The 14,120-nt window shown below is 50.2% G+C and overlaps 1 protein-coding gene across 3 annotated transcripts; it reads right to left on the bottom strand.

Moving 5' to 3' along the window:
- Positions 1-1,038: 1,038 nt before the first annotated feature.
- NEIL2 (nei like DNA glycosylase 2) lies at positions 1,039-9,509 on the bottom strand. 3 transcript variants are annotated; one of them, XM_045011038.1, is made up of 6 exons: positions 9,365-9,509; positions 7,825-8,028; positions 4,409-4,776; positions 2,665-2,861; positions 1,956-2,155; positions 1,039-1,782 (listed from the first exon to the last, which is right to left on the bottom strand). In XM_045011038.1, exons 2-6 carry the CDS (start codon positions 7,960-7,962, stop codon positions 1,741-1,743), a joined length of 945 nt encoding a protein of 314 aa, XP_044866973.1. In that variant the 5' UTR covers positions 7,963-8,028; positions 9,365-9,509; the 3' UTR covers positions 1,039-1,740. The 3 variants fall into 3 exon arrangements, with proteins under 3 accessions (XP_044866973.1, XP_044866970.1, XP_044866972.1); XM_045011035.1 differs by having other exon boundaries at positions 1,040-2,155; XM_045011037.1 differs by lacking the exon at positions 9,365-9,509 and adding an exon at positions 9,204-9,318 and having other exon boundaries at positions 1,040-2,155.
- Positions 9,510-14,120: the final 4,611 nt, after the last annotated feature.

Raw genomic sequence — 14,120 nt, 5'->3', positions numbered from 1 at the left:
TGTTCCAGGAGTCCCTGGTGGTTCAGGGGCCAGTTGTGCTTTTCTCCATCTGTGGGACAGCGTGACCACTGGGACCATGTTTCTCAATTGCAGATCAAGCCACAGCTATTCAGATTCTTTTGACCTCCAGGCTGCATTGCTGTGACAGGTCCTACAAGGAGATATCTCTGAAGAACACTCAGAAGCGGTAGCACAGTGGCTCTCAAACATTTTTACAGGTGACCCCCTTTCACATAGCAACGCTCTGAGTGCGATCCCCCCCTTTTAAAATAAAAACATTTTTTTATATATTTAACACCATTATAAACGATAGAGACAAAACGGGGTTTGGGGTGGAGGCTGACAGCCCATGTAATCACCTCATGACCCCCTGAGGGGTCCCAACCCCCAGTTTGAGAACCCCTGCTGTAGAGGGTGCAGAGTTCAATGAGCCTACTTGGTAGGGCAGATGGTAGAGGCACATTAAGTGCTCCACACTGCACTGGCTTCCCTGTCACTTCCTAATGCAATGTGAGTTGTTGCCTTTGGTTCATACAGCTGTATATGTTTAGGGTCTAGCTAAAGCCTGATCCAAAACCCAATGGATTCACTGGGCTTTGGATCTGGGTTTAAGTGAAAGAGCCTTTTTCCCTGTACGCTGCCACAGCACTCCCAGTCAGCAAATTTGGAATGGCTGGAGGCAGTCTGTTCCCAGTGGAGGCCTTTGACTCTGACGCTCTCTCCCCCCTATTAGTCTGACCCAGCCTCAAGTTTATTACTATCTAGTTGCAAAGCGTAAATACCATGGGCCAAGATCAGCCCTGGTGTTACCCCACTGAAGTCAAGTTACACCAAGGTGGAATGCAGCCTCTTCTGTTCATTCAAGCTTTTGCCTCAGGAAGGCTAGCAGGTGATGCAGTTTGCAAGTTTAGGGAGTGTCTTGTCTACCTGTTAGGAAATCATGAATATTTGTTATGATTATTTCTCCAGAGTCAAAGTCTTTGGGAACAGACACATCCTCTTAAAAATAATTGATGCAGCAGCGTCAGCACCTGGTGAGCACACATCTAGCATGGATCTAAGCCGCAATGCAAATGAGTTGATTGTAACATCTTAAAGCTGATCAAGAGCATGATTTCTTTCTCCAACAACGCAGGCTGGTGTTGGCAGAAAAGAGTTTCTCATTGAATTGCAAGAGCTCCATGTCCGAAGCTAGAACAGGCAGCTGTAGTAAAAGCTTTCCCCACTCTGCCCTGAGCTGGAAGGACCACTTCTATCCCTGGCTCTCGGCTGAGAGTGCCAATAAGGGTGCCAATGATTTTGGGATGTGAACACATGCTGCCAACCTGTTAGGGTCATAAGAATGCTTAATCACCATCAAGTCGGCTGCTTGTGAATCGCTGGCTTAGGGGAGAAAAGTTCTACTTCCCATTACTTACTCTTCCCAGCCAATTGGTTTGGTAGGAGGTTTGCAAAACAGTCAAACAAAGGAAACAATCACACTGAAGTTATTTATACTGCTTCACTGGCAGAAGAAAAATTGAACATTTTCAACTTTTTACACAAGCAAATCTGAAGGTGCCAAGTATTTCAGTGACTACAATTCTTACTTTCTGGGGGAGACTTACACCTACTACTGTTTGCTTTATTTCTCTTCATAGCTCAATAATGACTTGGGAGCGTCACAAAAACATCCCCTCCCTTTTTAATGACGCTCTATTTTCTCTCCACGTGTTGCCTTCCAGGATAAGTGATTTCTGCTCAGCACAACTGACAGCCTGTCACAAAAAGACCAGAGACGTTCTGCAAGAAAGGAGAGTGTGTTCATAATCCACATTCAGGCTGGCATATTTGTTCACTCAGTGTTTAAGCGATTTGGGGTCATTCCCTTCAGGAGGTACTCGAGGCTGGCACTGAGGACACCACCAGCTAAGCCTCTTAAACCCATCTTGGGGTCCAAAAGTTCCCTGCATCACCTCATGCCCAAGAGGACATTTTTCTTTCAGGTAGATCTGATAGTGTAATCCTTTTCCAGCCAGCTTCTTATGCAGCCAGTCTGTGCTGAACTGAACAGCATGATCCAGCAAGGATTCAAGAGCTGAGAGAGCCAAGAGCGAGCCTTGCGATAATGGGTGGATCCTTGCCAAATATAAGATCTCGTTCTTAATGATGTTCCCTGGAACATAGGGCGAGAAGAGATTCGTAAACACAGGTGCAGTAGTGAGACAGTGAGAACCGATCCCATGAATAGCAGGCACGGTCTAGTGGTCTGAGTGCTTGTCTAGGAGGAAGAAGCTATTGACCTCTTTTTGTGCCTATGATTCAAACTCCCTCTGTGGCCTTGGGGAAGTCAGGTAACCTTGCTGTGCCTCTGGTTCTCTGTCTGTACAGAGGATAATACTCATCTACCTCTCAGGGGGATTATGAAATTTAAGAGCCTGATTTCCAGAGGCGCTGAGCAATTACAGCTCCCACTGAAGTTGGCACTCATGAGAATTAAGTCCTAACAGGTTTGTTTTCATAAAGAGCTGAGCTATCAGGGGATATCAAGAAGAAGAAGAAGTCATGTCTCTATGCTAACATTTAACATGCAGGGTTTGCAGCTAATAAATCAGAGACCCATCTCTTAACTGGGCCAAAATATCACTGTTTCTGGAGGGTATTCCCCTCTCTGGTGGAACATACCCAGACCGGAGAAATATCTTTGGTCCAGAAGAGTGTAGCAGATGGACGTCGGCTGGCGCAGTGCTGCCAAGGCCTGCCCCCGATGGAACTTGGGAGACAGGATGTCAGAAGCAGGTTCCACAGCGGGAGAGGTGCACCAGTGGATCTGGCAGTTGTAAAAGACGAGGAAGCCCCCGCTGTCAAAGTGCAGAACCAACCTACAATAAACAGGATGGAAATTAGAGTGAGAATATCCTCGCTTTGCAGTGTCAATCCAGAAACATTACAAGAACAATCATAGAATATCAGGGTTGGAAGGGACCTCAGGAGGTCATCTAGTCCAACCCCCTGCTCAAAGCAGGACCAAACCCAACTAAATCGTCCCAGCCAGGGCTTTGTCAAGCCTGACCTTAAAAACCTCTAAGGAGATTCCACCACCTCCCTAGGTAACCCATTCCAGTGCTTCACCACTCTTTGAGTGAAAAAGTTTTTCCTAATATCCAACCTAAACCTCCCCCTCTGCAACTTGAGACCATTACTCCTTGTTCTGTTCCAGTCTAGCCGAATGCACATGTAGAGATGGGAGGAAGGGGATCAAGAAAAAGTTGGCAATGAAGGAAAACAGTGGGAACCGGGTGGAGAAATGGTGGAAGAGGAGGGGAAAACTATATATATTTGCTAGCGGTGTCAATTGCTCAGCCTTTGTACTCGAGCCTCTGAAATCAATGGGAGTTGAGGGCACTCAACACTTGGCAGGACTGAACCCCCTTGTGAGCACTGCTGTGCTTTCCTGCATCTACTACTCCAGGCACAACACTGCATTCAGTCATTCAGAGCCAGATGGGACAATATACTGTAGTGACCAGAAAAATACCAAGAGTGTCGCAGAGGAGGAGAGGCGGGGTGGTTTGACTGGGAAAAGGAGCCTTGTCTTTCCTGATTTGCAGTCATGTGGATTTAGTCAGCATCTCCTGGGGCAGATCTTCTAATGTTGTTTACCCCAGGGAGATTACATCCTATTTATATTTAAGCATAGCTTGTTTTATTGTTTCTTCTTAGCTTGAGAAACCTGCCAGTTTCATGGGAACATTCTGCAGGAACAAACACATCCAATGCCCAGGACTGTCCCGTTGAGATCAGGGGCAGCTCTAGCTTTTTTGCTGCTCCAAGTACAGCAGTCAGGCAGCCTTCGGCGGCTTGCCTGCGGGAGGTCCCCGGTCCCGCGGATTCGGCGGCTTGCCTGCGGGAGGTCCCCGGTCCCGCGGATTCGGCGGCTTGCCTGCGGGAGGTCCCCGGTCCCGCGGATTCGGCGGCTTGCCTGCGGGAGGTCCCCGGTCCCGCGGATTCGGCGGCTTGCCTGCGGGAGGTCCCCGGTCCCGCGGATTCGGCGGCTTGCCTGCGGGAGGTCCCCGGTCCCGCGGATTCGGCGGCGCGCCTGCGGGAGGTCCCCGGTCCCGCGGATTCGGCGGCGCGCCTGCAGGTCCGCCAGTCCCACAGCTTCAGCGTACCTGCCGCTGAATTCCTGCCAAATCTGCAGGACCAGCGGACCTCCCGCAGGCAAGCCGTCGAATCCGTCGGGACCGGCGGACCTCCCGCAGGCAAGCCGCCGAAGGCTGCCTGGAGCCGCCGCTGTTTGAGACATTAAACAAGCAAGCAATAACAAAGCCACTTTTGCCTCTTTCGAAACTGGGCATTGGGGGTGGGAGGCGGGCAAGGGGAGGAAAAAGAGAACGGTGTTTGCCACGACAGAGAATTCAGCCAATACCTGGGCACGGGATCCTTCCAGTCCCCTCTTTTGTTCGCCTTATTAGCTCTCGAGAACTCATTAGCCCGGATGCTGCCAAACAAACCAAAATGGAAGCGCAGCCATTTCCAAGTGTCCCCTGCTGCGTCTGAGGCATCAGGCACTGAGCATTCCGTTTCCTGCTTCCTCCGCACACTGTGTTCTTCGGGGCTTAGCTGAGCGACATCCTCCTCCTGTCCTTCCTGAGCAAGGGCAAGGGAGCATGCCCCGCGGTCAGCCTTTCCTTGGATGGTTGGTTCTTCTTCCACAGGACCTGGAGATGGGCTTCCACCCAGGGCCCATGCTTCCAGAGCCGCACCGAATGCCAGGAATAAATTCTTTCCAGAGGCCTACAAAATAAAAGCCAAGGGAAGCATTTGAGGATGTGTTCATTTGCAAACAATGAACAATTTAAGTAACCCTCAGCGCCGAGCTTCAAAGTGAAGGGCATGCAGTTAATGTGAGGGACCTGGAGGACTCTCTGGGAGATATAAGCTAGCAACCTTAGAGCAGGGACCCACATCCCAAGAAGACTTGTTCTCTTTGCCAGTCTAACTAAAGCGTCAATACGGCAGCTATGGGCACCAGTGAATACCCCACAGGTAGTGTAATGAATACCAAACTGTATTATACTGATCAGCCACTAGGTGGTGCTGTATGTAACCTACCTGGCAGAGCATTAAAGGATTTTATAGTGAGCACCTCTGGTGCGTCTCTCTCTGGGAAGTAAGATCATGTCTAGATCTGACACAGAAGCCTGACCTGCTAATAGCAGCCCTGCAGCCTACTGTGTGCAAGAAGTGCATGACAGGTAGAGAGATCGTTTACAAGCTGAAGAGGCCCTTCAGCTTGGAACAGCTACCCTAGGAAGCCTAGTGCAGCCACAATGGAAGCAGTGACGTTGCCTCCGGGACTGGAGCATCCATGGGGAAAAAATAGGGGGTGCTCGGCACACATTAGCAACCCACCAATCAGCTCCTCCCCCTCTGCGCCTCCCTACCGCCGCCGATCGGCTGTTCAGTGACAGGCGGGAGGCGTTGGCGGGGAGAAGCGGGGGCAGGGTGTGCTGGGGGAGGGGGCAGAGCGAGCGTGGGACCTTGGGGGAAGGGGTGGGGTGGGGGCTTGGGGCAGAGCGGGGCTGGAGCACCATTGGGGAAAGCTGAAAGTCGGCGCCTGTGAGTTGCGGGGTTGTGTTGATGTAACAACGGATGACATCAGATGCTGATGACCTAATGGTTCTCCAGCAGTTCCCTTCTTCCACTCGGCTGTGAGGAAAGGTCTCCTCTCTGTTCCCCTTATCCTTATTTACTGCAAAACGGGCTGAGGCCAAACTAATCTCACATGCTGTAAACCACCAAACAGCTGCCAGGTGGAAGTTATTTTTGGCTCCTAAGGGACCTGGCCAGGATGGGATAGAATCCATATCCCAAAGCCATGCTGGAAGTAATGTGCATATTCATTGTGGACTTTGGTTTACATTCACGGCAGCATGGATTTAAACATGTGACAATTTCTTTAGGTCAAGTCCTGAACTTAGAGTAGCTTATAAATATAAGCAGAACACACTGACTGGGGAGGGAGTCAGGAGGTGCATTTCCACTTCTCACCTCTGGGGCTTGGGGAAGATACAAGGGAGCAAAAAAATCTGTGAGCCACTAGAATTCCCCCTGCTTCTCTTTGCCTTTCAGCATCAGCAAGGAGGGAAGTAGAAGGAAAGAGTGACATGTCCCATCTCAGCAACCAGGGGTAGGAGAGAGAATGGAGACAGTATCACAGAGCCAACAACTTCAGAGTGTGCCCATCACATAACAGTGGCCATACTGGGTCAGACCAAAGGTCCATCAAGCCCAGTATCCTGTCCTCTGACGGTGGCCAATGGCAGGTGCCCCAAAGGGAATGAACAGACAGGTTATCATCAAGTGATCCATCCCCTGTCACCCAATCCCAGCTTCTGGCAAACAGAGGCTAGGGACACCATTCCTGCCCATCCTGGCTAATAACCATTGATGGACCTATCCTCCATGAATTTATCTAGCTCCCTTTTGAACCCCGTTATAGTATTGGCCTTTACAACATCCTCTGGCAAGGAGTTCCACAGGTTGACAGTGTGTTGCGTGAAAAAATACTTTCTTGTGTTTGTTTTAAACCTGCTGCCTATTAATTTCATTTGGTGCCCCCTTGTTCTTGTGTTATAAGGAGTAAATAACACTTCCTTATTTACTTTCTCCACACCAGCCATGATTTTATAGATCTCTATCATATCCTCCTTTAGTCTCCTCTTTTCCAAACTGAAAAGTCCCAGTCTTCTTACTCTCTCCTCATACGGAAGCCGTTCTATACCCCTAATCATTTTTGTTGCCCTTTTCTGAAACTTTTCCAATTCCAATCTATCTTTTTTGAGATAGGGCGACCACATCTGCACGCAGATGTCACGGGTCAGGTTGTCACAACACACATCAGTCGATGAGGTTGCCTACCATGGCATGTAGCCGATCGGTGATTGCTAGTAGCAAATATCCCCAACAGCCAGTGACGGGGCACTACATGGGGAAGGCTCTGAGTTATAACAGAGAATTCTTTCCCAGGTGTTTGGGTCTTGCCAAAATGCTCAGGGTCCAGTTGATCGCTGTATGTGGGGTCATGAAAGAAATTTCCCCCGGGTCAGATTGGCAGACACGAGGGGCGGAGGGAGGTTTGCCTTCCTCTGTGGCATGGGTTACTTGCAGGTTTAAACCAGTGTAAATGGTGGATTTTCCATAACTTGAAGTCTTTAAATCAGGATTTGAGAACTTGAGTAACTCAGTGAGGGGTCTGTTACAGGAGTGGGTGGGTGAGGTTCTCTGGCCTGTGATGTGCAGGAGGTCAGACTAGATGATCATGATGGTCCCTTCTGGCCTTAAAGTCTATGAGTCTGTGATTATTTGGGGGGCCTCTGCATGGCATTCAATGATGCTTTGGCCTTTGACAGTGAAGCCCCGTTGACTTAAAATTCCACTAGGAAGTTAATTTATTCTGGGTTATGAACAGTCAAAAAGCAAAGCAATCTGGGTAATTTCCCTGTGCGTACCCTGGCTCCCCCACGTCCCTCCCTTTCTGTAATTCTGACCCTCAGCTCAACCCTCTCGATAGAGAGTGGCCACTGTTCACAGCTGAAGGGGCCTTTGCACTAGTCCTGTAGCCATGTGGGTGGTGCCTAAGCCTGTCTATACAACACCTGTTTAGAGCTGCAAACTAGGGACATGTGCCACACTGAGCCCAAGAGGCCACTCTGATGTTACTGTAGGTTTTCCCATATGCCAACACCCTGCACCTTTGCTGCACCAGCACCGCAGTCCGGGCAGGGAAAGGGAGGTTTGTGAGGCAGGGCTGACATCTCCAGACCTTTTAGCTTAGCTCACCTGAGAGTCCTGGAGCCTCGTTGCTTTCAGATCCTTCAGGTTTCTCTGCCGGCTGCTTCCTCCCACCTTGGCCACTACCTGCCCCACAAAAGGCGCAGTCAGCAGCTGGAACCTCTTCACAGATGGGCCTTCTGGCATCTCCGGCTGGATTCAATGGGCGCTGCAGGTGTGCACGCTGGGGGGCTCACACAGGGCACCCTAGCGCTGAGGGGCATAAAATCAGTGATTGCTTAGGGAAATGTGCTTGCACATAAACAGGCCATTGTCCCTGGTCCTCTCACGTTCCGTGATCATGCTCCCTCCTCACCCATGTGGGAAGAGTTATAGAAACACTCAGATCATTTCCCTTCCCCACTCAAACTCCACCTGCAGCAGGAAAGTCTGCAGTGGGCTGAGCCTGGCCTGTGTTTCTCAAGGTGACAAGCAGCAATACTCTGGTTTAAGCTTATGCTCTCCCATTTGATTCAATGGATGGGGTTTTATCCTCATCTCAGCATGGTCATTATAAAAAAAAAAGAAGACAGTCCTAGTTTCCCTGCTACAATGTCCCTGCCTCCCTGTTCCCTCACGTTGGGATGTCACTGGCCATGCCCTGTTGAATACTTTGTGATGTGGATACTGGGGAAGTGTGTTGAGACCACCAAACAGCCAGCGGATGGTAACAGCTTCCAGTCAACAGGTTCAAGCTGGGGAACTAGAAGTGAAATGCCAGTCCCATCATTCCCAGTCCCCTAGAGCCATCCACTCCACCCTCCAAAACTAGCCTTTATTTCTCTCTTAAAATGCATTGGCATGAGTCAGTCCATAACTCAGAGGGGTGGATTGTGCAGCCCATCTGAACAGTGACAGCAAGGAAGCAAAATCACAGCCTTGTTTGCAGAACTGCACCCTGTGAATTGTCCCTGCTTCTGTCACTTAAAAGGAGTCAACGAGGGCTTGATCCTGGGACATCAGTGAGAGTTGGCAGAGTGATGAATAGGACCCAGGAGTCATGACCCACCTGCTCTAAGCACTAGGACATGCTGCCTCCCTCTAGATTAAATAACCAAATAAAGTTAGTGCCACTTGATTCTGAACAAACTAATATAACCAAAGCCAGATAACAACCCATGAGAGGAGAGATCTTAAAACAGGTTTGTTTGCATTGTATCGGTCTCAACCATCCGGTTCATCCCTCCCACAGACCTTGTTTCAAGGGGCAGCAGCATCTCACCACCAAAACTCCCTACACTCCCCCAAAATCTAGTACCCCTCATTTTCCCCTGCCAGAAACACAGAACCCCAGCCCTGCGGTGAGAGAGTTATTAGCCCGGTAGGAAGAAATCCCACAACACTGCGAGTTTCCTGCATGTCCCTCCTGTTGGGTCTTTGTCACACACCACATCCCGCATCTGGGCCTTCCTCAGCTGACAGCAGGGCTGCATCTATTACTGGCCAAGCAGCCTGGGGTTATAAAACACCAAGGCTCTTTCTTTTTAATTGTCTTCAGTTTGGTGATGTCGCACACAATGCAGACAGAAAGAGCCTCACTGATACTCACTGTGTGCCTGTTAGGAGAAGTCACAGAGGGGAGCAGAGCCCTGCTAATCCCAGCCTCCGCTCTGGCCCACGCCTGACCACACCCCAGGGCTGCCACTGTCTGATCTCTCCCTCCTGCCAGGTTCACACACCACACCCTCTGCAGGCGTTGCACAAAGTAGTAAACAGTTGTCAGACCCGCTCAGGCGAATACCTAATTACAGCTCTCCAGAGCAATCCAGCCCAGAGTTACTAATTGGGCCATGTTTTTGTTCTGCATCAGGGGGTAGCCGTGTTAGTCTGTAGCCACAAACACAACAAGGAGTTCGGTGGCACCTTAAAAAATTGCAGATTTATTTGGGCTTAACTTTCATGGGTAAAAAAAGCTCACTTCTTCAGATGCATGGAGTGAAAGCATATTTGTTGAGCATATTTGAGGCGGGGAGTCAGATCCTGATGCTCCAGAAAATCATGGAATTAGCTTAAACGTGAGATTTTTAAAAAAAAAAAAGTGTTGGGGTCTTTGTCTTCTAGTTTTTGAGCCTCTTGGGTTCTTGTTTTTAAGTTTTTCTGTGCAATTATGAGGGCTAGAAATATACATGTTTATTTAAAAATTAAAGCTGATATTTGCACGTATGAATGATTATGATCATGATCAGGGTGATGATGTTTCTTAGGGTAGTGCTGATGTGCAAACACAGAGTCATAAACAAAGTCCTGAAGAGCGTCTCATGCAATCACATCCCTGCAAGGAGCTCAGGTGTTAAGAAGCCTGCCAGCAATCATGAGATGTCTCAGCAACTCTGCGTCTCCGCTTTGATTGTGCCTGTGAAGCACTGGCCCATGCTGGGGGCTCTGCGGAGCTGCCGTGCCCCAGGGGAGTTCCAGAAACCATTGTGCTCCAAGAAGGAACAAGGCCTCCCAGAGCAATCAGTGCGCCAGGAAGCTTCCCCACTCCCACTGCCTTTAAAGAGGCACTTGCCCGTCCCAGCCGGCAGCTCCGCTAGCCCGTGGGCAGGTGAGGAGGAAGGCCAGGACTGTCTTCCTGCCCCACCGTGAACTTAGCTTGAGCCACTTCCCCTCCACACTCTGATGTACTCCCACCCCCATATGTCCTCTTTTCTTGTTTGAGATTTCGCCTTTCCCAGCTTTTCAAAATGCAAACATGGGACACATGCAGGCGCTCTGGCCTGCCATGCCTGCTGGGCAGTGCGGGTGGCGGGGTTGCAAGCTCCTGCTGCTCTGAGCAGCGTGGTAAGGGGTCGGGGAGCGGGGGCTTTGGGTAAGGGGCAGGGAGTCCCAGGGGACAGGGAGCAGGGGGCGGTTGGATAGGTGTGGGAGTCCCAGGGGGCCTGTTAGGGGGCAGGGGTGTGAATAGGGGGCGAGGCAATCAGGGGATAGGAAGCAGGGGGGTAGGGTAGGGGGTGAGGTCCCGGGGGGCAGTTAGGGGCAGGTGGGAGCTCGGGAGGGGGCAGTCAGAGGACAAGGAGCGGGGGGGGGTTGGATGGTTTGGGGGTTCTGAAGAGGGCAGTCAGTGCAGGGCCGCCCGGGGGGGCGGTCAATTGGGGCAATTTGCCCAGGCCCTGCAGGGGCCCCCATGAGAGTTTTTCGGGGGCCCTGGTGTTACCAGATTTGCCCATTACTTTGGGGAATGCTCATTTATTCGGGTTATTTTTCTGGGGAAGGGGATTCTGTAATTCTGTCAATGTGCTGCTTGTGTCACTTTGTGTGTTCATATGGAGCTCTACTTCTCCCGTTTACAAGTCCCCTCCCAATGGCGCTATCCTGCAGGACCTAGGTTCCCCAGGGCTGGGTTCCTCCAGCCCCAGAACCGGATGAACACACACCCACCCATACATTAACAAAGCAAGTCTGAGCGGCCCGGGTCAATCAGCACTGTCAAGCTGGCCCCTTCTATGTCCCTGGACTTACTGGGCTGGATGAAGCAGCACTTTCAAGCTGACTCTCCTTATGTGCCCCTGGGCTCCATGGACTGGGTCAAGCAGCACTTTCAAGCTGTTACCCTTATGTGTCCCAGATTCAGCACATCCTTATTCCCACCTTCACAACACAAATGTACTGGCAGTAACCTACTTGATGAGCAAACTCCACAGTATTTTGGGCACTGCAGGGATCTTTAGCTTAGGTAAAAGAAGAGTTGCTGTAGAGTGAATGGGGGAAGATAAAAACACAAAAGAGTAAGGTTCAGCAAGAGAGAGAGAAGCAACCAGCTTAACCATACAAGTTATTTATTGCTAAACCAACATAACATACATTATTAAAGGTTAATACCTAAGGTAGAAAGGAAAAATGAAAAGAGAGAGAGAGAGAGAGAGAAGGGGATCTCACCACTCCCTGAAGTTTGAACTGGTCGAGGTTTCCAGATGATGCTGGTAGCTGAGGGTCCTGAGGGCTGGAGACAGGCAGAGTCCCCAGCACAATCAGTCAGGAGAGTATGGAGTCCTAGTGGAACTGATGCAGAGTTTGGATCTAAGGCTTTGGCTACACTTGCATTTCAAAGCGCTGCCGCGGCAGCGCTTTGAAGCGCTAACTCTCCCAGCGCTGTCCGTACTTCACCTCCCTGTGGGGAATAACGGACAGCGCTGGGAGCGCGGCTCCCAGCGCTGGGGCTTTGACTACACTGGCGCTTTGTAGCGCCGCAATTTGCAGCGCTGCAGAGGGTGTGTTTTCACACCCTGCTGCAGCGCTGCAAATTTGTAAGTGTAGCCAAGCCCTGAACATCAGAACCCTGACTGGAGGGTGAGTAGGGATTTTTGTAGAGAAAATACAATTGTTCAAGGGAGAACAATAGATTAGTTTATAGGTAAGGCTGATAACTCAAGGGTTTTCTTTAGACTAGACAAAAGGAGCTGATCACTCTTGGCTATGGGTGGTGTTTTCTTCCAGGGAGCTCACAATGCAACTATTCACTATTTGGATATCAATTAAGGATTCATTACTAGAATTGGTCTGATAATTGCTGAGCTGGGTGTGTGCAGACATAGGTTCATTAGCATCTGGAGCAGAGATTCCCATGATGCAGTGCTTCCCTGCTTTTTCTGGTCCCAGAATTCAGTGTGGTTCTTGGTTCTCCATTCTGTATGCAAATTGAGATGTCTTCCTGTCCCATCTTTCATGCAGATGAGGCTAGGGGAGTTGTCTCTGCTCTCCATTCTGTATGCTAATGGAGATGTCTTAATCTTGTCACCCTTGTCAGGAGGGGTCTAGGTGTGTCTCCCAACACCCTTCACTGCTCTCTGCAAGTTTTTTCCTCTGATGGGTTTTGGTTTAAGCAGAGGCTCGGGCGGGGAGGGTGTCTTTCATAAGTCAGGCTGGATACTGCACCCTGGTTCCCCAAGAACACACAGAGGTGCCTGGTATCACTGGAGCAGGGTCCTTCACTCACTCTGGAAAACTCTCACGGGGCCCGGGCCTCCGGAGCTTCTTCCGCTCCGGGTCTTCGGCAGCAATTCGGTGGTGGGGGGTCCTTCCGCTCCGGGACCCGCCGCCGAAGTGCCCTGAAGACCTGCGGCGGGGGGTCCTTCCACCCCGGGACCCACCGCCGAAGACCCCAGGCCCCCTGAATCCTCTGAGCGGCCCTGAGTCAGTGGGCGGGAAGTGGGAGGGGGCAGGGGCCAGGCCATTTGGGGAGGCACAGCCTTCCCTACCTGGCCCTCTGTATAGTTTTGCAACCTTGATGTGGCCCTCAGGCCAAAAAGTTTGCCCACCCCTGGTATATATACCTGTATGGCTGGGGGTGGGAGGGAATTACTGCAGACACAAAGAAGGGAGGTGTGATCAAATAAGTTTGAGAACCATTGTTCTAGATCTTTAACAATTTTTGTTCCTTTTCTCTGGACTTTCTAAAGTTTGTGTATATCTTTCCTGAAAGGTGGCACCCAGAACTGGACACAATATACCAGCTGAGGCCTAATCAGCCAGCGGGGAGTAGAGTGGAAGAATTACTTCTCGTGTCTTGCTTACAACACTCCTGCTAATACATCCCAGAATGATGTTTGCTTTTTTTTGCAATAGTGTTACACTGTTAACTCCTATTTAGCAGTAAGAGGTAAAAGTGAAGGGGTCGGGGGAAGCAAGGAGGAAAGGATACAGGGGGAGGGAAAACAGGGGATTGGCATATCAGGGGAAAGGAGCCAGGCAGGGTGAGAAATCCTCACATTTTGTTAATTGTTTCTAGGAAGCCAGTGTGTTCTGGTCAATAGACACTTGCCCCTATGCTTAATCTTGAAGTTTGTAGGTTTAAAAGCGCAGAAGATCTCTAGTAGTTTGACACCGATGGGTGTTGCTTTCTTCAGGTCATTCTGGTCCAATGTAAATTCAGATCAGATAACTGTGCCCATTACTCCTGTGTTCCAGGTGCAATGTGGATTATTTGAAGGTGGCATAGTTTGTGTGGTAACGCTCATTTGCGGTGCTCCTTCTCTTAAATCCAGGGAAGGGGCTTAAGTGACCCTGGTGAGCAGTTATGGGTAAATAAATGGGGAATACATTTTCTCGGGTGTTAAATTTTCTTGCTGGGGATCCTTTATTTTGGTGGTGATGGGGGAGGGGGGCTTTAAAAGTGGCAGATGAGGTGTGATGGCCACATGGCATAAATAGCTCCACTTTCCTGCATCCAGACAGCTCTGTGGCACAACCTAGTCTCTCTCCCTGCAATCTGTAGTACAAGGATGGGATGCACAGCACGCACCCACTCATCACTGTTGTGGAAGGCCACTGCCTTTCTAGACAGGGGTCAGAAAACAACTTCCCCCGGT

Source organism: Mauremys mutica, chromosome 3, assembly GCF_020497125.1.
Source record: "Mauremys mutica isolate MM-2020 ecotype Southern chromosome 3, ASM2049712v1, whole genome shotgun sequence".
In the NCBI taxonomy this organism is placed as follows: Eukaryota; Metazoa; Chordata; order Testudines; family Geoemydidae; genus Mauremys; species Mauremys mutica.
This window is presented reverse-complemented; position numbering and strand designations above follow the sequence as displayed.

Excerpts from the sequence above, each read along its gene's own strand:
- NEIL2 (XM_045011035.1), bottom strand. The coding sequence starts at position 7,962 with ATGCCAGAAGGCCCATCTGTGAAGAGGTTCCAGCTGCTGACTGCGCCT. Across the intron at positions 2,862-4,408 it reads TGGAAGGATCCCGTGCCCAG|GTTGGTTCTGCACTTTGACA; the intron begins GTATTGGCTGAA and ends TGTTTATTGTAG. Across the intron at positions 2,156-2,664 it reads AAGATATTTCTCCGGTCTGG|GGAACATCATTAAGAACGAG; the intron begins GTATGTTCCACC and ends CCTATGTTCCAG.